At 41.6% G+C, this 22,787-nt stretch overlaps 1 protein-coding gene and 1 long non-coding RNA gene across 16 annotated transcripts in view; both read right to left on the bottom strand.

Annotated features, from left to right (window-relative positions):
• The window catches only part of DNAJC6 (DnaJ heat shock protein family (Hsp40) member C6), a 70,115-nt gene that overhangs the window by 43,143 nt on the left and 4,185 nt on the right, over nt 1-22,787 (bottom strand). For 3 of the 15 annotated variants that reach the window (XM_020806078.3, XM_078392952.1, XM_078392954.1), the window contains exon 1: nt 703-1,089. The exons of 4 other annotated variants lie outside the window; for them this stretch is intronic. In XM_020806078.3, coding sequence (XP_020661737.3) covers nt 703-1,000 — 298 coding nt within the window. In that variant the 5' untranslated portion in view covers nt 1,001-1,089. Of the gene's footprint in view, nt 1-702; nt 1,091-22,787 lie in introns of those variants that run through there. 8 more of the 15 variants (XM_072997756.2, XM_020806079.3, XM_078392949.1 and 5 more) reach the window with 3 other exon arrangements.
• On the bottom strand, nt 2,629-6,294 carry LOC144589075 (uncharacterized). The gene is made up of 2 exons (XR_013544969.1): nt 6,205-6,294; nt 2,629-2,678 (listed from the first exon to the last, which is right to left on the bottom strand). It is a non-coding gene; the product is annotated as an uncharacterized LOC144589075 (long non-coding RNA).

Raw genomic sequence — 22,787 nt, 5'->3', positions numbered from 1 at the left:
TGACCCATTGTTTGACAGCTTTCATTTACAAAAGAGCATCAGTGGACAGAAGGTCCATTTCTCTCTATTTGATCTGTTTTCTCAACTGCACATGTTCTCCATTGCTCCTTTCCTAAGGCTCCTCAGCCTCCTAGTCATAAGCATCATTTACTGTCCATGGACCAATTTTTTTTCCAAAAGTACACCTTCCTAGGACTTCCTTGACGTTATGCACATTCCGTGGTGTGTATCACACTCAAGCTCTTCAGCAGCATAAACCTGGGTGGTCTTTCTTCCATCTTTCTCCCTCTGCCACGTTGGCTCAATCTGAGAACAATGCATTGGCCTCAGCAGATATTCCCTACTCTCTGCCCCTCTCCTCAACCCCCCCCCCCCTTTTACCGTCCTCAATTCACAGAAAAAAAAAGAGTCGCCGCTAGGATCCGTTTCCTCATTTGCCGCTCTTAGCAGCTCTTTAAATTTGCAACAAGGGGCCCTTCTCAGGTTTCCTCTCTTTAGAAATTAAAAGTATGGCTCGGATCACCTACAGCCCTCGGTACCAACATCAGCACCACCTCCACCACCCCCACGCCATGCCTGGGCCCGTCGGATTTTCCGAGCAGGAAGGTGGAGCCGTAACGTGACCTCCCATCATCCTCATCCTCATCCTCCCTTCCCTTCCCGGCAAGGAAAGCAGAGCGGTTTCCCGCAGCCCGGGCTCACCTGAGCTGTCCATGGTGCTGCAGTCCAGGGGCTGATGCTGATGCTGTCGCACTGGGCTCCGGGCTGCCGCCGCCGCCGCCGCCGCTGCCACCACCGCGGGGATGACCCCTGGCTTGCTGAGGCTCCCGCTGGCGCTGCTGCCGCTGGTGCCGCCGCCACTGCCGCCGCCGCCGCCGCCCCCGGTGCGCTCCCGGCCGCCGCCGCCGCCGCCGCAGAAGTCACCGTTGCTGTCCACCAGCTGCAAAGATTCGTAGCCGTCATTGTTGGTCTTTTTCCGGTAGCTCCCGAGAAGGCTCATGGGCGAGTCGGGTGCCAGAGAGAGCCTCCGCGGGCGGAAAGAGGGACGGGGAAGGAGGCGAGGCGGCGACCAAGGAATCACAAGCGCATCGCCTTCCTTCCACGAGAGGCGGAGGCAGCCACACACCCAGCGAGGGGCTGCGGCCCCGGCAGGGCCTTCCTTGCTCGGCTGGGTGTGGGCGGCGGCCTCCCCGCCTCTCCCGCTCCCGCTCCCCCCTCCCCGCCACCCCGCCTCCCCGCTTGGAAGCGATTGGAGCAGCCGCGGCGACGCGCGCCTCGCCTTGCGGCTGGGAGCCCATCGCTCCCTCGCGGGGGAGGAGGAGGAAGAGGAGGCCGGAAGCCCCTGCCGCTCCTCTTCTCCGTCGCCTTGCGCAGGAGGACGGAGAAGGGCGGCAGCCGAGGGCGCCCCGCCGGGAAAGGGGCCGCGGGGGGGGGCGCTCCTTGGACGCGACTTCGCCTGCGGAACGCCCCGAAGGACAGCTGGGGCGCGGCACCTGCCACCCGAAGCCAAGTCCCTTTGGGACCAGCGGACGGAGCCGGCCCCCAAGAAATCGCCCGCTTGGCTGCAGAAGGCAACACAGCAGCCACAAAACGCAGGCCCCTGGCTCTCCTTCCACCCCCTCCCCGCGCTCAGATGTCCCGGCTTCCGTGGCCTCTCTCGCCCGCGCCCCCAGAGCCTCCACTCAGCCCAGTCCCTGCATCTCCCTCGCAAAACGCAGCTTCCTACCGGACCTGGTTGTTGTTCCCCTAGCAACCTTACCTTAGATAGAGGTTGGGTTGTTTCCCTTGGGGGGGGGCGGTTAAACGTATGGTTTAAGACAGGATAGGGTAGCAGTGCAACCTACTGACTTTAGAGTACTGTAAATTCGGTGCAGTCCCACTGGTTCCTGTAAGAGGTTCCCTTGTTTCCTTTGTGAGCCAAGACAAGCTTTCACTTATTATCAGGGACTTACATTGAGAGAATCCGATTTAAAGTCCTAGCTCAATTGCTACTCAAACATAGTTGATGGTTTTCCTTGAAAATTCTGTTTCCATACTCCATAGGAGTTGTTGAGTCAGCAACTGTGTCCTCTAATTGATTATGACTTACAGAAAGCCTCCCAGAGTTTTCTGGGATAAGAGTACTCAGAAGTGACTTGCCATTCACTCTTCTGCAAGTATTCTGGGATCATGGAGCTTGCCCAAGGCTTCACAGGTGGCAGAGTACATTGCCTCATCAGCCAGGCATGCTTGGCCGCCTAGAGTAGTCCACCGCGACTAGATAGGCAGGATATAAATAAAATAAAATAAAATAAAATAAAATAAAATAAAATAAATAAATAAATAAATAAATAAATTTTGGCTGGCCTCCCCCCAGCTCCTAGTTCTGCAAACAGGTGCTCCAGCCTTATAATAATAATAATAATAATAATAATAATAATAATAATAATAATAATAATAATAATAATAATAATATCATCATCATCATCATCATCATCATCATCATATCACCACCACCACCACCACTACTATTGCCATTACAGTGAAACTTATTGAAAAGGATAATGCCTATATCAGTACCTACAAACACAGTTCCAGATCCATAACCATGGAAGAAACTTTCTGCTAACCTGCAGCTTCAGTGGATGCACATGGTTTTGCACAAGATGAGGCTGTGTTTCTGTCTGCTCGTGTTAAGTCTATACAAGAACAATATCACCAAATGCAGCTTCAGAAGCCTGATGAGATACCCAGTTACACGGGACTATTTTTCAGTGAGACCAATTCATTACAGCAATTAAAGATATGTATTCATTACTGGTACTTGTAATTATCACTAGTTGGACTGTCGCAAGACATCTTGCTTCTGGAGTAGGAGCAGGAAAGGGGGCCATTTCTCTTGCAAAGCACTCAAGTCCAGTCAAATCACTTTAGAATTTAGAGCATTGATTTAAATAGCTCCTCTTCCCCCTCCCCCCAGTAAAACAAGAATACAACAATAATCAGTCAAATAACTAGCCCTTTGCTACCCTTTCATGACACCCATCAAGCCAGATGCCTGAAGTGGCTGCCTCATTTTGGCTAATGGTGGAACCAGCACTGATTATTGAGATGCTTTATGCCCATATATAAATTTCTGGGGCAAGGGGTAGAATCTGTAGAACTTGTTTATAACATATTTGATCTCCCTTCTCTGACCAGTGAGAAGTTCACACCATATCTAGATTTGGTTAATTTTGGAAAGAGGTCACCTAAGGCTTGTAAAATTCAGATTTATTTATAAATATGCATGTGGAGCCATAGGTGGAATCACAGTTTAAACACTCCAGCAGACAATGGCTATGGCTTCTATAGCAAATTTCCCAAGAAAGCTGGTCCTCCAAACTACCGTTGGCTTCCACAATCCAGAAATTCATCTCTCTCATGTGTCGCTTGAAAGCCACAGTCTTTTTTGGGTTCCTTTTCCCAAGCATCTAGGTTAAATCATTCTCAGCTACACTGATGGAGAAAGCTTTCTTTTTGCCCCATTCAGGTGACATATGGAGGGACCAGCCATGACAAGCTACCAGTTTACTACCTTTCCAAAAAAACAAAACAAAGCAAAATAAAACTTGGAGCTTTTGTCACCCATTATTAAGGACACTTCCAGCAGCATTTCTAGCTTTGTTAGTTTCTCCTATCCAAATCCTTCCTAATCTTTACAATATTTTCAGCAAAATAATTCTCAAAACAAGAAGAAACAAACTATCTGCAAAGAGGAGGATCAGCCACTTTTCACACCAAGTCTCCAATAAAATACATAAACCAGTCAAATGTAGTGGAGAGAGCAAAAGCAAACCAGCACATGAATTGAATCTGAGCCTGAATTTACTCACACTTCATTTTCAGCCCCAGTGTGTTAAAGCAGTGGTCCTCAGGCTTGGGCCTCCAGATATTCTTGGACTACAACTCCCAGAAGCCTTCATCATCACCTCTGCTGGCTAGGATTTTTGGGAGTTGAAGTCCAAGAACATCTGGAGGCCCAAGGGTGGGGAATCGTATGCTAAAAGACAGCTTCCTGAGCACATGCAAAGCAAGACTGTAGATCATTCTTGTGATCCCTTCCAACATTATCAATCTACAATGCTGTGATCTTTCCTTCACCACCAGACACCCTAACCTTCCATCTCACTCCTGGAATTGGAACTTCTAGGAGTGTTTCCCCATTAATATCTAATTAAAAAAATCAGCTTGGACGTAAGTTTTGGACTTCTTTCATACTAATTTACAATTGCCTTCTGTAAGCTAGTTGCAGCTTTATGAATATGTTCAGAAATTTGTTGCCTGCCTCTCTTTAGCCACTTCAAGGTTCGGAAGAGATGTCTCCTCTTAAATCCTTAGGGTTACCGCTGGCAAGCATCAGCTCCCAACAAAATGCCAGACTATAACGCGGGCAACATCACAGCAGTTACCTTCACAGTGTTGCTTGTAAGTCTCTAAAGACGTCCGTCTGACAGGCCCTTGTTCCTTTTAAAAATTAGCACTTTCACACACTTTCTCACCACTTGGTGAGCATATCGGTAGTGTATACGTATACAACTGCAGCAACAAACCCTTGTTAAGTGTGTAAAGCAACTAGATTTTTCCACAGAAGCTAGGATGAACTTCCCCTTTAAAATATATAGATAATGGAATGATCCACATTGGTCATTTTTTCCAGATAGTTTTGTTTCAAAACCCTTTCCTAATATTAGAACTTCCCATCCCTATATGCCTTTAAATTGCTTCACCATCTAAAGCAGTACGTACTTCCCTCCTGATTAGTGTGGCTAATGTAAAAGAGGACAAGGGTCCTTGGCCATTCAAACTACATGGGCTTAAATCCCTTCTTTTACACAACTGTTAGGAGCATGGGAACATTTGGGCAGCCAGCCATCCCTTGATTTTTCTCCCAAGCCTTTTCATTTTAAGGGTAGCTATCTTTATCCAGCCATTTCAGTCTCCCTGTCACTCAGTTGTTCAAGAAAATGTATATGATTTCACAGAGAATGTATAGGGGAAGTTGAGCCTGGAAATAAGTAATTACAGATAACATAGTTACCTTAAGGAGTCATAAGTACTTGGGGTTAATGAGTAATATCATTAGAATTTACAGTGTAAGTTTTACGTATAATGAGTAACATCTAAGTTATCTGGTGTAATGAGTAATGGTTACATTTCAAAGGCTGCAATCTAAATAATATTTGAAGGCATTTTTAAAGGCACTGATAGGAATTCTTCATGCTTTATGATATCTTATCAAGGGAAGCATTATTTTGTGGTGCTTTTTGTATTTTTATAAATACTTCCAAGGTGCAATATCAGATTTGGCCACTATAGGGAACCACAGCATGTCACTGTATTTTTCAGACCTGTTGGTTACTACCAACAATTAATAACACACATGCAACAGGGAATAATGTGTAACACAGTACCTTTAAAATGTAGTGTTCTGAGCAATTGAGAGAAAGATAGGGAGGGAGGAGGAGAGATAAATTTTTCAGTGGTCATTCGAATAACGTCAGTTTCAGTGCTTAATTTTATAGGTGTTTGTAAATATTTTTCTAATGTCCTATCTCTAGAAAACATGAGGAAAAATGTCTTTAGCTTTATAAAGAGAGAGAATATGTTCCATGCATCGTTGGCTCACACAGCATTTCCAGTGCTAAATTATTCTCTTTTTACATCAATTTTGAAGAAATCCCTATGAAAACAATGTACAGAGCATGAAAAGTCAAATAAAATGAATCAATACTACTTTTCTTTGTAAACTTTTTTTTTGCGCTACTAAAAAGAAAAGCTGAAAAGGTCATATTTCTGCCCACCTTTGTGCATCTCTAAATAAGAAATTATATGTTGGATTTAAAATTGAATTTAAATATTATGCAGATAATGTCTGTGAAGATTCTCATTATTCTAAATAAAATGGTGCTGCATTTTATGCACTGCATAAGTAAGGAAACCACTTTTTAAAAAAATGAAAAGTAAAAAAGCTGGGAATCTGACATTTGTGCTAACAATGTTCCATTTGTAATTCCTGTCAAGAAGTAGAAACCTCCAAGTTTTTAGCCTAAATATATTAATGAACAGAGTGTGTCCATCTGTGCTCTTCTTTAGTTTACCTTTAACTCTAAATATACTGACATCCTAATCCTCTTCATTTTACATGAAAGAAATCCTCCTGAATTCAGTGATATATGTACTTACTTGTCAGCAAGTCTATTATATACTGCAATATATTTATTATGCTGTTTCTGAGTCTGGGCAATATTTGTCTCTGGGTAGAGCATTTTTGCTGAGTAATTTATTAGGATTACAATTGAGTTCAGATGCTTTTAATAGATACATGATAGATATATAGATTCAACAGGTGTATTCTTTTCCGTCTCTATATTATAACAAGGCACACCTCCTGAATTTCCACTTAGCATCCTGCTTATAGAAAACATAAAGGCATACTGATTACAGCCAGGATATGAAACCTACAACTATACTGCCAGGTTTGAAGGGTGTACTGAAGGCTGCAGAAAGATCTCCCCTCTTAATTACACTGACAGAACAAGTGGAACAACACTGTTTAATCCTGGCCTGTGCTTCTGAAGGACCTTTCTTAAGAGTCTCCATTTACCATTCTATGTCATACGTGGTCTTCAACAGCTTACCTCTGATATTTAAATACCTGTTCACTCTAACACCATGATGCTCTTCGGACAATAAGTTTTAACAGGACGAGATCACCTTGTGGTAACTTTACCACATCAAGCCGTAACAACATGTCAAGAAGAACATTTTAGCTCATGAAATGCTAAAGGGAAGGTTCTGAGGAAATGTGAAATGAAGCATTAATGGACATCTGATTATACAGTATCTCCATTTATCTTACTGTTAAGATTAGAATAGAATCTATTGCCCACAAAGAGATTCTATTTCCCAGTCTTTAACATACACAAACACATGAATCAGATTCAGCATTTAGAAAGTGTTTGGGGGATTGCTTTGAAAATGGAACCATTTGGCTTTTTTTTTCTTTTTTTCAGAAAAAAAATAGCATTCTCTTTTGAAAGGCTAAACACAACGAATAAGAAAAAGCATGTGTTGGGCCACAGTTATTAGAAAGGTGTGACAGATATTTATAGATATCCAGGTAGAAGAGCTGACAAGATATGATTTGTATTGGAGAAAGGTTGCTCTACTGCCAGCATCCATGTAAGCAAGCTTTGGTTCTGATCTTTAAAGGATTAAGTACTGTAAAAGCTCCATGAAGTGTGGTTTGCACCAGCAGATTACTCTGAGGATCAAAGAAACCTTACTTTGATGGGGAAAGAATATTTTGACAATTCCTAACTAAAGAATGAAAGGAATGGGAATATATCAGTACTTACATAAGATGTGCATAATTTGTCATGGATAAGTGTAGATCATTGATAAGATTCTGTGGTAGATCATAGTTGTATGCTTGCTTCAACATCCAATTGTGCAACTGATATGCACTCTAGGTAAAGGTAAAGGTTCCCCTTGACATTTAGTCCAGTCATGTCCGACTCTAGGGCGCAGTGCTCATCCCCATTTCCAAGCTGTAGAGCCAGCGTTTGTCCATAGACAGTTTCTGTGGTCATGAGGCCAGCATGACTAGACACGGAACGCCGTTACCTTCCCACCATGGTGGTACCTATTTATCTACTTGCATTTTGCATGCTTTCAAATTTCTAGGTTGGGAGGAGCTGGGACAAGATCATGTGGATTCGATCTTACAACTGCTGGTCTTCTGACCTTGCAGCAGAGAGGCTTCTGCGGCTTAATCCACAGCGCCACCACATCCCTAGAGATGCACTCTAGCAGTTTGTAATTTATCTGCAATTGTCATCAACAAGTTATACAAACCTTACATCAACACCAATAGGGTTCTGGCCATTGTACTTAACAATGGCCTTCACAATGACTTAAGCTGGAGTGCTTCACCTCTGTGTGAGATATTAAATTAGATCTTGAAAATGTTACTACAATTCAAGATCCAAAAGTTGAAAATTCTGCATTTAACAACAGGCATCAGTATATATGCCTTCTTAAGACTGCATCTTGATAAAGCTTCAATGTACTTTGGTGGCAGTTACTGGGTTCCAAGGAACAATAAGAAACCATTTCTGTTTACTCAGAAGTATGTCACACAGAGTTCTATAGGGCTTACTTCCAAGTAAATGAGCACAGGACTATGGCCTTGTATCCCACATTGATGCAGAGTCCAGATAGATCTGTGAGTTTCAGCATGGCAGCATAGGATCAGGCTGCTGTATATACAGAAGATTGAAGGTAGGGTGGTAAGATGCAAAAGAATAGGAGGCACCTTTTTTGTTTTGTTTTTCTGAAGAGAGGCTTTTAGCAGGTGTAGTATGCATGATAAGGACTCCCTCCTTTGGGTCTGGTTACCCTAACTGAGGCAGCAGGTGGTTTGCAGAATGGTCTCTGGGTAACATTGAAGCATTTTGAATTCAGTACAAAATAAGGAATACCATAATGTGGCTGAAATATACTTTCAAAAAGGCACTGTCAGAATCATAATTTCACAGGTATAAACCAGTATCACCTTCATGGATTGCTGCCTTGTCGTGGTGAAGGGGCTTGAGTAATTCAGAGAAGCTATGGGCTATGCCATGCAGGGACACCCAAGAAGGACAGGTCATAGTGGAGAGTTCTGACTAAATGCGATCCACCTGGAGCAGGAACTGGCAAGCCACTCCAGCATCTTTGTCAAGAAAATCCCATGAACAGAAACAAAAGGCTAAAAGAAATATGTTGAAAGATGAGCCCTTTAGGTCAGAAGGCATCCAATATGCTACTGAGGAAGAGTGGAGGACAAGTACAAGTAGCTCCAGAGCTAATGAAGTGGTTGGGCCAAAGCTGAAAGGATGCTCAGCTGCGGATGCGCCTGGAAGTGAAAGGAAAGTCCGATGCTGCAAAAAAAAATACTGCATAGGAACCTGGAATGTAATATCTATGAACCTTGGTAAGCTGATTGTGGTCAAACAGGAGATGGCAAGAATCAACATTGACATCCTGGGTGTCAGTGAACTAAAATGGACGGGAATGGGCAAATTCAATTCAGACAATTATCATATCTACTATTGTGGGCAAGAATCCCGTACAAGAAATGGAATAGTCCTCATAGTGAACAAAAGAGTGGGAAAAGCTGTACTGGGATACAATCTCAAAAACGATAGAATGATTTCAATATGAATCCAAGGCAGACCTTTCAACATCACAGTAATCCAAGTTTACGCACCAGCCACCAATGCTGAAGAGGCTGAAATTCACCAATTCTATGAAGATTTACAATACATTCTAGAACTGAAACCAAAGAAAGACGTTCTTGTCATTATAGGGGACTAGAATGCAAAGTAGGGAGTCAAGAGATAAAAGGAACAACAGGTAAGTTTGGCCTTGGAGTTCAAAATGAAGCAGGGCAAGGGCTAATAGAGTTTTGTCAAGAGAACAAGCTGGTCATCACAAACACTCTTTTCCAACAACACAAGATGTGACTCTACACGTGGACATCACCAGATGGGCAATACCGAAATCAGATTGATTATGTTCTCTGCAGCCAAAGATGGAGAAGTTCTATACAGTCAGCAAAAACAAGACCTGAAGCTGATTGTGGCTCTGATCATCAGCTTCTTATAGCAAAACCCAAGCTTAAACTGAAGAAAGTAGAAAAAAACACTAGGTTAGTCGGGTATAATCTAAACCAAATCCCTTATGAATACACAGTGGAAGTGAAGAACAGATTTAAGGAACTAGATTTGGTGAACAGAGTGCCTGAAGAACTATGGATGGAGGTTTGTAACACTGTACAGCAGACAACAACAAAAACCATCCCAAAGAAAAGGAAATGCAAGAAAGCAAAGTGGCTGTCCAATGAGGCCTTAGAATTGGCAGAGAAGAGAAACAAAATGCAAGGGAGATAGGGAAAGTTACAGAAAATTTAATGCAAACTTCCAAAGAATAGCAAGGAAAGACAAGAGGGCCTTCTTAAATGAACAGTGCAAAAAAAGAGAGGAAAATAATAGAAAGAGAAAAAAACAGAGATCTGCTAAAGAAAATTGGAGATATTAAAGGAACATTTTGTGCAAAGATGGACATGATAAAGGACAAAAACCTAACAGAAGGAGAAGACATCAAGAAGAGGTGGCAAGAATACACAGAGGAATTATACCAGAAAGATCTGGATCTCCCGGACAACCAAGATAGTGTGGTTGCTGACCTTGAGCCAGACATCCTGGAGAGTGAAGTCAAGTGTGCCTTAGAAAGCCTGGCTAACAACAAGGCCAGTGGAGGTGATGGCATTCCAGTTGAACTATTTAAAATCTTAAAAGATGATGCTGTTAAGGGGCTACACTCAATATGCCAGGAAGTGTGGAAAACTCAGCAGTGGCCAGAGGATTGGAAAAGATCAGTCTACATCCCAATCCCAATGAAGGGCAGTGCCAAAGAATGCTCCAACTACAATACAATTGCACTCATTTTACACGCTAGCAAGGTTATGCTCAAAATTCTACAAGGTAGGCTTCAGCAGTATGTGGACCAAGAACTCCCAGAAGTACAAGCTGGATTTCGAAGGCGCAGAGGAATTAGAGACCAAATTGCTAACATGCGCTGGATCATGGAGAAAGCCAAAGAATTCCAGTAAAACATCTACTTCTGCTTCATTGACTACACAAAAGCCTTTGATGGTGTGGACCACAGCAAACTATGGCAAGTTCTTAAAGGAATGGGAGTGCCTGACCACCTTATCTAACTCCTGAGAAATCTATATGTGGGACAGGAACCAACATTTAGAATTGGATATGGAAAAACTAATTGGTTCAAAATTGGGAAAGGAGTACGACAAGGCTGTATATTATCTCCCTGTTTATTTAACTTATATGTAGAATACATCATGCAAAAGGCTGGACTGAATGAATCCCAAATGGGAATTAAGATTGCTGGAAGAAATATCAACAACTTCAGGCATGCAGATGATACCACTCTGATGGCAGAAAGTGAGGAAGAATTAAGGAACCTCTTAATGAGGGTGAAAGAGGAGAGCGCAAAAAATGGTCTGAAGCTCAACATAAAAAAAACCTAAGATCATGACCACTGGTCCCATCACCTGGCAAATAGAAGGGGAAGATATGGAGGCAGTGACAGATTTTACTTTCTTGGGCTCCATGATCACAGCAAATGGTGACAGCAGCCACGAAATTAAAAGACACCTGATCCTTGGGAGGAAAGTGATTAGAAACCTAGACAGCATCTTAAAAAGCATAGACATCACCTTGCCGACAAACGTCTGCATAGTCAAAGCCATGGTTTTTTCCAGTAGTGATGTATGGAAGTGAGAGCTGGACCATAAAGAAGGCTGACCGCCGAAGAATTAGTGCTTTTGAATTGTGGTGCTGGAGGAGACTCTTGAGAGTCCCCTGGAGTGCAAGGAGAACAAACCTATCCATTCTGAAAGAAATAAACCCTGAGTGCTCACTGGAAGGACAGATCCTGAAGCTGAGGCTTCAATACTTTGACCATCTCATGAGAAGAGAAGACTCCCTGGAAAAGACCCTGATTTTGGGAAAGTGTGAAGGCAAGAGGAGAAGGGGACGATAGAGGATGAGATGGATGGAAAATGTCATCAAAGCTACCTGCATGAATTTGACCAAACTCCAGGACGCAGTGGAACAGGAGGGCCTGGTGTGCTCTGGTCCAGGGGGTCACAAAGAGTCAGACATGACTTAATGACTAAACAACAACAACAATAAACCAGTATGGCCACAATTCTGAAATGACTAACTGCATTTCCAAAATATTTCCTCCACTTTTCTGAAAGATTTTTTTAAAAACTAATTTCTTTAAGAGTGTTTTTTTTATATAAAAAAAGGTTTTACCAATACCAATGCACTCTCCAAATACCAATATATCCCACAATCATTCTGCATCAAGTGGAACTAAGAGACTTTTAAAGAGTGAATAATTTAAGGATCCTGATTCGTTTTGTATAGACATTTGAGAAAGGAAACAACAAATAATTAACTATGTTCTATGACTAGTGCAAATAAATGTATACATTACAGTATATCTGAAAGACAGTCACTAGTAGTATGACCGTTATTTGGTATTTGATTGATTCTATTTAATGTTTGTATACTTACTACTTTTAGTCTTTTAATGATGTAAGCTGCCTTGGGTCCTTTTTAAGGAGAAAGGTGGGATAAAATATTTTAGATAATTAATAAATAAATACTATACGTACACCTTTAATCATTTTCTCTACTATCCTATTATTAAATGTGCTCCTTCATATATGGCCGAGTAGAAGCTATACCTGAAGAAACAAAAGTGTTATCTAGAAAAGCAAGTACCATCCCACTAAATAGGTATAATGATACTTCGGATGTGGCCCTCATTTGTGTGATTCTGCCCCAACATTCTAATTATGTTCATCTGCCAGCAGAGCAGATTCCGTGTTGCCTCCTATACAACCATCTTTCATATCTCTAGAATGTTGGTGGACTGTCATTAGAAGGTTCTGAGGTCCTTTTGCTGTTCTGGAGGAAAGCAAAGCGTGGAGGAATTCTGTTGTACAAAAGGTAGCTCTTTTGTGGGACATGCATAGGATTCCGCTTGTAGTCTTGTATAACCTCACCAGGTAGGAGATCCCATTGAACTCAATGGAAATGAAAAGGAGAGAGAGGGGATTGCTTTGTTGAATTTACTCTGATTATGTGGTCAGTTCCCCCACAGGGCATGACTGGGTGGGTCCTGTTGTCTGAATCTGTTCTGATGAATTCACATTGACAGAGCTCCTGAGTCAACATTTATTCTTTGGATTACATCATCAGATTTTGCTGCCCGCGTTGCAGCAGTTCAATTCCTCTGTAAGACTTAAAAAGCCTGAGAGCTACTCCAGCACTGCAACCACACTCACTTGCACTGTTACTCTAGTTATTATGTGGAGGTGGCCAGGATTGTTTATAGTGGTTTTCATAAGAAGCAATCAAGTATAGGCTGCCTTTTTGTCTGTAAGAGATGTGCAGAGCAGTGTTGCAAGGAATCTTTTCATTCTCAATTTGATTTATAATTCAAAAGTAACTTCTTATTTTAACAGGGGAGTAGATAGATGATCGGAGAATAAAGTAAGCAGAAAATAGTTGCTAAAAGCAGGAAAAGTTGAACACAAGAAGGGAACAAAATGAGATGGTGGTTTTGTTTGGGAAACCATAACTATCGTTTTGCCAGAGGAGGGCTGTTCAACAGTATGGATGGTTTCTTCAGAGCTTTCTGATCAAGATTATTGATTACAAGTTTGTATGATTAAGAACATGATTCATGGGATTCATGTGATTAAGGTGTGGTCAAAATTCTGTATGTGATCAACATTGTGCAGTATTATGTAGATTAAGATAAAAAAAACTAATTATATACCAAGGGAGTAGCGGAAGCACCTGTCAGAAAGAATCTCTGGTTGGCAGAGCTGGAAATATATTTCAGCATCAATTGCCCATAGTTATGCATGCCTGCACACTTCTCAGGAGAGATTCCAACCCATGCATTTCAGGAGTATGTGTCTTTACAGTGATTATTGCCATGGGCTTTATAAAACTCCTTCCCTTCTCTTCATACTAGAAGTGGGCAACTATAATAATAATCATGTGCTGTCAAGTCAATTCTGACTTAACAGCAATCCTTTTCGGGGTTTTCCAGATAGAGAACACTCAGAAGTGGCTTACCATTCCCTTCTTCTGTGGGGTGCTCTCAGACCATGCAGCTTGCCCAAGGCCACAGAGGCTGGTGTTCTCCAGGGAAGCACAGTGCAGAATCAAACCTCCAACTTCTGGCTCTGCAGCCAGTTACCTAAACCACTGAGCTATCCAACCAGAGGGCAACTATAGCTTTTTTCCGATATTGTTGGAGTCCAACTCCCATCTTACCTAGCAAGCTTAATCAACATTGATGGATGATGGGAACTGTAGTCTGACAACATCTAGAGGGCCACACATCTCCAGCCCATATGTCAGAGATGCACCTCCAGGATTATAGGAATATTAAATTAATTAAATTAAACCTTGATAGCTAAACATGTATAGCTAAACATGTTATTTTTATATTTGGCAGAATTTATCGTTTTTTTAATCTTCCGGTTGCAAAGACATAAGAAGCTGAAATAATCATGTATTTCTATACAAATCAAATTATGTAGGATAACATCTACGTCTTCCGCACAATAGCCAGGTGCTACTATGTCAGCTGCCATCTGGTGTGTGACAGAATTTTTGATATTATGCCAAAGCATCTTTGATAATAACTCTCCCTGGCACATTTCTTCGAAGATGTTGGATACCTGCCTGTCATACTGTGCTAGGCTTTTGGTCCTGAGGTTTTGGTGAAGCATGCTGTTTGGAGGACTGTATCAGGAGTGATTTCTGTAAGCAGAATTAAGTCCTGGCACAACCAAAAGAGGAGCTTGGTGAAAGTCAAATCCAGTATTGAGTGCAAGACACTGCAGGGCCTGTTTTGAAAAACAAACAGATAAGGAAAATGGGCAATTCAAAAGGAAACTTGTCCAGTGGGGGAAAAGAATTCAGAATATTCAAAAGCTATATTAAATCAGGAGACATAAAAAGTCACTGGTAACAGTGTGAAAAGTAAATGTATTGCTTGTCTATAGAGGATCATTTGGAATGGGTTTCTGCAGACTAAATAGAATAGCTTAAGGTTGGGTAGTCTGGTATGGCATTTGGTGCAGTCATTGCCTCCAAATGGCATATACACTTCAGGGGACCCTGTTCAGTTCAGCTTCTTCCATTGTCAATTTTCCATATTATGAGGTAGCTGAAGAAGTCAGCCATTTCAGGATACTGGCAAATTGAACATTTTCTCTGCTCTGTGGAGAGACAAAGGAAGTGTATATACTTCCTTAATCTAGGGAGAATGGATTACTTAGGGTGCAATCAGATGGGCAATCAGAGGAGACAAGAGGGGGCAATAAGGCTTCCCACCCCCTTTCTTTGTGACTTTTCTTAAAGGTGGCATTGAGAACTTGCCCATGTTCAAATTCACTACCAACCAGTACGCAGTGGTGGGTTGTATTAATAAAAGGGGAAGGACACTCACTTTTGCAAGAAACATTGCCATTTTGGAGGGGATAAGGGGATCTGCTATAAGGACAATTGAGGGTATCTTTATTGGTCTTGTTGGAGGTCTTTTTAGTTAAATTTATTTGATTAATTATGGTTAAATTGGTTTTTTTAGTTATATATTTTTGGGTTTTTTATTTTTTGTATTAAGCATGAAAATTTAATACTTTAATTTAATAATTTAATAAAATTTAATAAATAAAAAGTCAACAAAAAAGGAAAGGGGAAAAATCCCCCTCATTACCCCCTCCTGTCTCTTCCCAATTTCAGGAGGAAATTTCAAAACTTTTATAAGCAATGCAGTGGATCAGTGTTGCTCTAATACAGTGTAAGCATTTCTTTTACTTCCTCTGCCCCTCCACAGAGCAGAGGAAGTGTTTAATTTGCCAGTATTGTGAAGCGGCTGTCTTCTTCCATTTTCAATTTCCCATATTGTGAAGTGGCTTAAGAAGACAGCCACTTCACAATATTGGCAAATTAAACACTTCCTCTGCTCTATAGAGGGGCAGAGGAAGGGAATTTGACAGCTACAGTTTTGTTTTTGTTTGTTTCCCGCATTTACAAGTGCTGGAAATTAAACAAAATAAAATGGTCCTACATTGACAAGGACCCAAAAAGGCACATATAGAAATTTTCTGGGGGATGTCTGATTCACTCCAGTAATTATGTCGTGTTATTGCCAAAAAAAAAGGACTGAACCAGCTTGTCCCTAAATTGGACCAAATAGTGAGACAAATGCCCATCGGATTGCACCGTAAGTAATCCATCCTCCCTAGATTAAGGATTTCTGTTCCTCCTGTGCAGAAGACGCTTTTTGAAGATTCTCTCCACAGAGTCTTCCTTGATGTTTCTATTATGAAGGAATTGATTTCAGAACATGAAGACCACATCCACAACAGGTCATTGAATGAAGTTCTCAAAAATAATCTGTGGTATCAAAAATAAACTATACAACTTTCCTGATAGCGACACTGGGAGAGAACTACATTCAATATTTGTGTCTGACCGGATCATCATGGCAAATATTACTGAGTACTGTATTAGCTTCAAAGAGAGAGATCTTCTGACTAGATTTATCACTATAAAGAGAAGCAGTCATGTGTTGACATCAAAGAGGGATTTAGAAAGTGTATGATGTCAGCTTCCCCAGGATCTCTCATTCTAGATGGAAAAAAAAGCTTTCCTTGCCTGTCAAAAAACAGACGTGTCCTAATCTTACTTGCTTATAATTATTACACATAGTTAAGGGTGTTTGTTCAAAAAGGGACAAAGGAAGCTAACATATAAACTGGTCCATCAGTATTGTTTATATCAGTGGTTCCCAACCTTGGGTAACCCAAGTGTTCTTAGACCGCAACTCCCAGAAACCCCAGCCAGCACAGCTACTGGTGAAGGCTTCTGGGAGTTGCAGTCTGAAAACACCTGGATTGCCCAAGGCTAGGAACCACTTCTCTGTACAGATGACAGTGATCATCTAGGGCACTGGTTCTTAACCTTGGGTTACTCAGGAGTTTTGGACTACAACTCCCAGAAGTCTTCACCACCAGCTGTCCTGACTGGGGTTTCTGGGAGTTGCAGTTCAAAAGCATCCGAGTAACAAAGGTTAAGAACCACTGATCTAGGGTTTCAGACTGAAGGGTTTTTTCAACTCCATCTATCCCTACCAGAGATTGTAACTTCCGCATGCAAAAGCATGTTTTCTACCACTGAGCTAAGCAATTTTCCCCCTCCAGAAACTGACATGCTATTGCTATTCTGAAGACTGAATACATACTGTACACCATGCTGCCTTGGTGAGACAGGCTATTGGTTGTTCTCAGCCAATATTGCACAGATGTGCAGTGGACCTCAAGGGCATTAGGGTTTCTCCAAATTATACCTGCAAATGGCTGGGTTTGAACCTTCTGTCTGCATAATGTCTGTTCTTCAACTCAAAAAACTGATTTTTTAAAATTATCTATCTGAACTTATTGCTGCCCAGATCTTACAAAATTTACTGGAGGGGAATGTCATCAAAGTTCATTACTGTTCATCAGAAGCCTCTCCTGTGATTTTCAGAGTTCATCTCTATCATATCAACAATACCTGCTATTTTTCTTCAAAGCTTCATGTTTAACCTTGAGAAAAGAACACAAAGATAGGATAGCACTTTTCAGATACTTGGAAAGTAGTCATATAGAGAAGGGGCAGGATTTGTTCTTGATCATCCCAAAGTGCAGGACACATAATAATGGGCTGAAGCTACAGAAAGCCAAATTTAGATTGAATATAAGGAAAAACTTCCTAACTGTTAGAGCAGCACAACAATGGAACAAATTATCTTGGAAGTCAGAGAGTGCTCAAACATTGGAGGCATTCAAGAGCAAATTGGACAACCATCTGTCAGATATACTTTGATTTGGATTCCTGCACTGAGCAGGGGGTTGGTCTTGATTGTCTTATAGATCCCTTCCATTTCCATTATTCTATGATTCTATGTTTTGCTCCTACATGTGTGCACTTCCTTCCCTCTTCCATAGCCAGCTGTTCAACAGAGCAACTCTCTTGGAAAGCAGACACACCAAAGGCTGTCAAAAGAACCCTACTCTTATGGAAGGTTATTCTACGTCACTGAAAAGAAGGATTACTTTCTTCTTTCTTCAGCTGTCTTTTCTCATTTTCTGCTCTATTCCATATACTTGAAGTGAGGCCAAGGCCTGCCAGAAGCATGACAAAAACTCTTTCCACGTGCTTAAGGCACCGCTGCTACTTTATTTGTTGTAGTGTGTAGTACTGCCAGGCTGCAGAGTGCTGACTGAAGTCTCAGGGAGCTGCTAGGCCTTTCTGAGTGTCTGGGCAGGAAGACATTGGCCAATGATGTTGGATGAGGAGAAAGTTTGATTAAACATAATGACTTTAATGCCTGAGTTCCCGCCTCTTCTACGTATTTCATGGTTTACTGGCTTAGCGTTGAGATGTCTGTATGTATGTTGTGCACATAATATTTATTTAGAAGGCAGTGTAATAAAACCACATGTTCTCTCTCACAAGAACTTATGTTCTTGCAATTAGTCCTGCCCCTCTGTGACATCATAGGGACCCACCTCCTAGTCTCAGTTTTTAACCCTGAAATCTCAGGAAATGGGAGACTGCTCACCTGGACACCCTACTCACAAGCAATATCAGAAAGGCTCCCTCTCTTTTTCTTTTTCCTGTCATAGAGATTGTGGTGATTCTGATGTTGGTGGGTTTTGTATGTGTATCTGTGATATATAAAGTTGGTTCATTGGTGTTTGTACAGATGTATGCATGATAGGGTTGCATTCATAGGAATGGTTGACAGATGAATGATTATATATGGTGTTTCGTGCTAATTGATTGGGAATAAATTTGGATGAGATATGAAAAGAGTGGCAGTTGGTTTAAGTTGTTGTAGGAGAAACTGTTGAAATACAGTTGTTGTTTTTCTGTGGTAAAGAGCGGTCTGTTTAGTGTGCATGTGCATGCATGGAAACAGAAAAGCGAAGAGTTAGCCCTTGCATTCCATTCCCCACTTCAGCTTCCCAGTCAGACCATTTAGGAAGGACCAAGAGGCAAATGTATAGCAACCCAACCAAGAGACGGTGGTGGTGATAATAAAAACATTACTTATGGGCGTCACATGGACCCACCAAAACTCCAAATGAAAAGAAATAATAAAACACATGAGAATGTTATTTTTGTTGAAATTATTGCACCCTCGTTGTATTGCCTTGAAGAGGTTTTGGCTGGGAGGGACCGTTCTGGACTGGACTCAGTGTCAGTCAATCCAGTAGCATCTAGTCGTTCCCTCCCTGCCTCAGAATTTTTAAGAGAGCCATACCTCTCTACTCAAGTTGTCTTTCCCCAGTCTTTTTAGTCTGACAGTCTGAAGGCAATTAAAGCTATGTACGTGTGTATGTAGTATGTAGTCATGAAGCTAGTTAATCAGATTAGAATGCAAATGTCTATATATATATATATAGTAAATAATGGTTTTTATAAATGTCTTTGCGTCATGATTTTCCCTAATAATGCATTTCACAAAATCAGAATATGCAATTATTTATCATACATAATATTATACAATAATTAGGGTCCCCATTTCAGAACAAAGTTTATTAAATTCTATAAATGAGAACAAAATAAAGTAAGTTGTAATTGAAATGTGATTCTTTTCTCCCTTGGAAATAAACAAGACATCTAAAATAACATTTTACTCTGGGACTGACTTTTTTTCATAACCATGATGGCACTCTTTTGCTCATATTCCTTAGGAACTGGAACTGAGAGATATACAGCCTCTGATACTAGAGGCAATCTATAGCAACTGTGTTGGTAGCTTTATTCTCCATACATGGCTCTGATTCTATTTGAAGTGACTCAAGCTGTTGTTCATCTCTACATCCTATGGAAATAAATTCTACTATGTAACTATGCACTACAAGAAGATTTACTTTTATTTCTCCTATGTTTTCCACCATTTACCATCAGCTGGGGACCCTGGTTCTAGTATCAGGACTTTTGTCAGTCCATTTTCTACAGACCAATTTTTGTACCTCTGTCATGCTTTAGTAAATTAACCACCTTGCTTTTTTACCTTAGTTAACCTCACACAGAGATACAAGTACTGTATTTCTTCCTCACAAGAGAAGTACTCTAGACCCTGAAAAACTTGGTATCCCACATTCCCCTGAATTACAGTACCCATCATGAATCACTTTCCTGTTCTGAGTAAGGCTGATGGGATTTGTAGTGCAACATCTAGAGAGTGCCACATTTTCCCCATCCTAGCAGTAGGCCATGGCTTCACGTTAACCCAACTTCTACAAAAGTACACTTAGTCTTAAAGTGTGTGTGTGGGGAGATTATATGCAGAGACCACACATTTCATTCTTTGCTTCCTGCACCATTTAGAGGAGCACATGCTGCTGCATGCTTGTTATCAACAGAAAGTTATTGCCTCTGATTAAAAGGCTGCTTTCTAGGGGGCCACCAATCAGTGGAAGCTGGTAGATTAGGGAAGTGGGGCACTGACCCCTATTTGAAAGACTGGCAAAGCCCCAATTTTACCCTAGCAGGTAAAGGTAAAGGTTCCCCTTGACAATTTGTCCAGTCATGTTCGACTCTAGGGGACGGTGCTCATTCCCGTTTCCAAGCCACAGAGCCAGCGTTTTGTCCGAAGACAATCTTCCATGGTCACATGGCCAGTGCGACTTAGACACGGAACGCTGTTACCTTCCCACTGAGGTGGTCCCTATTTATCTACTTGCATTTGCATGCTTTCAAACTGCTACGCTGGTGGGAGCTGGGACAAATGATGGGTGCTCACTCCATCACGTGGATTCGATCTTACAGCTGAAGGTCTACAGACCTTACAGCACAGAGACTTCTGCGGTTTAATCCGCAGCGCCACCACGTCCCTTACCCTAGCAGTAAGGTAAAGGTAAAGGTACCCTTGACAATTTTTGTCCAGTCGTGTTCGACTCTAGGGGGCGGTGCTCATCCCCATTTCCAAGCCATCATAGGCATCCTTCAGTCTCGAGAGACTATGGTATCGTGCTCTGCATGGAGGACTTGGAACAGCATCTAGTGTGGCTGAGAAGGCCAATTTGAGAGTGACAATCCCTTCCACACTTAGGACAAATACAATCTGTACCCCGTCTAGCTCCCTGATTTTGCTGCTTTCATGACTGCCTCTTTGCCTCTGCCTTCTGGACAACGGTCTCTTCAAATTGGGAGAGGCTATGATGCAACGCCTGCCTCCAGGCTGAACGCTTAGATGTCAGGGTTTCCCATCTGTTGAGATCCATTTCCAAGGCCTTCAAATCCCGCTTGCAGATATCCTTGTATCGCAGCTGTGGTCTCCCTCTGGGGCGATTTCCCTGCACTAGTTCTCCATACAGGAGATCCTTTGGAATCCGACCATCAGCCGTTCTCACAACATGCCCGAGCCAACGTAGGCATCGCTGTTTCAGTAGCTCTATTCATGTAAACACTATTTTTCTATGAAATGCTGTTTGTTTGATCTATAAAGAACTGTAAGTAAATGGAAAGTTTTATTCTTTTCTCTTACCAGTGTCTATGAATGCTGCTTAAGTTTCCAGTGTAGCCTGCTAGCACATGATTGTAATGCCTTGACTAACTGCTAAGAAAAATTATGCAAACCTAATAAAGAGAATATGTGGAGGAGAGCTCTTCTTGAACAAAATAAAAGGGATGTATTTTGAAATTAAAAGTAGATATATAGAGGATAAAAGTAGCTCTCTGGATACAATAAGAGGAGCAAAAATTGTTGGCAGAGAGTGGAAATTCAGTGGCTTAAAAGCCTCTTAACTACACAAGGGATGCAGGGCAGAATTAGCTTCACATCTCCCCTCAGTAGACCATCCCTTGGTTTATCTCAATTGGCACTTACTTGCTTGGTTTACCTCAATTGACACTTACTATCTCAATACAGTGGTGCCTCGCTAGATGATGATAATCCATTCCACTGAATTTGCTGTTTAGCTAAATCATCGTCTAGCGAAAAGCATTTCCCCATTGGAATGCATTGAAACCTGTTTACTTCCAATGGGGAAGAATCGTGGTTGTCTAATGAAGATCAGCCATAGGAAAGCCACTTTGCGAACCGCCGATCAGCTTTTTAAATAGCTGTCTTGCGAAGCTTAGGTCCTGTTTTGCGAGTGCGGAGGAAGCTGTCAAAATCATCGTCTAGCAAAAATCGGTTTGCGAAGCAGGGACCAAACATTGTCCAGCGAAATTCCCCCATAGGAATCACTGTTTTGTGAATCGTTATAGCAATCGCAAAAAGTCAATGTCTAGCGAAAAAACTGTCATGCGGCGTAACTGTCTAGTGAGGCACCACTGTAATTCATTCTGCCTTCTAGCTAATTCCTGAACCCAGGATAATTCTATGGCTGTATTTCTGTGTAAATACCCATTTTGCCCTCCTTCCAGTTTGCCCATTTGGTCTTGTTGGGTTAATTTCTCTCCTTCTGGACACCAAGACAGCCATTTGGGGGCTTTCTTTTATGTTGTATATCTTTCTCTAAATGAGTTTGTTGCTCTACACTAGTTGTTGTTGTTGTTGTTTTAATGGAGGAAATTACCAATTTAAAAAGGTTTGCCTGAAAAATTTCAAACTAAGACTGAACTAAAATCTGATTGGGGGCTCTCGAAAATTGTCCCATTAGAAACAATATGTTTAATGGAGGTTAAATATTATTAAGCCATTCATACATAAAATTAGCAACACATAAATGGAAATACTTGGGACAAAATTTTCCGCCCCCCACTGCCACCACCCATTTTCTCCAGAGCTGAGAAACATGCTTTTACTGTCCGCAAGGCCTCTGAAGCAGGGTTGTGCCAGTATACTTTGCTGTCTGAGGCAAAGGATAAAATCCTACCAGCCTCCTGCATTTGGAAATACATTGGTGCCTCGCATTGCGACGTTAATTCGTTCCAGCAAAATCGCTGTTGAACGAAAACATTGCAATGCAAAATAAGAAAGCCCACAGAAACGCATTAAAACATGATTAATGCATTCCTATGGACTTAAAACTCACCGTTCAGCGAAGATTCTCCATAGCGCGGCCATTTCTGGTGCCTCTTAAGCGAGGAATCCGT

The sequence above is a fragment of the Pogona vitticeps genome, chromosome 4 (assembly GCF_051106095.1).
Source record: "Pogona vitticeps strain Pit_001003342236 chromosome 4, PviZW2.1, whole genome shotgun sequence".
Classification (NCBI taxonomy): Eukaryota; Metazoa; Chordata; class Lepidosauria; order Squamata; family Agamidae; genus Pogona; species Pogona vitticeps.
This window is presented reverse-complemented; position numbering and strand designations above follow the sequence as displayed.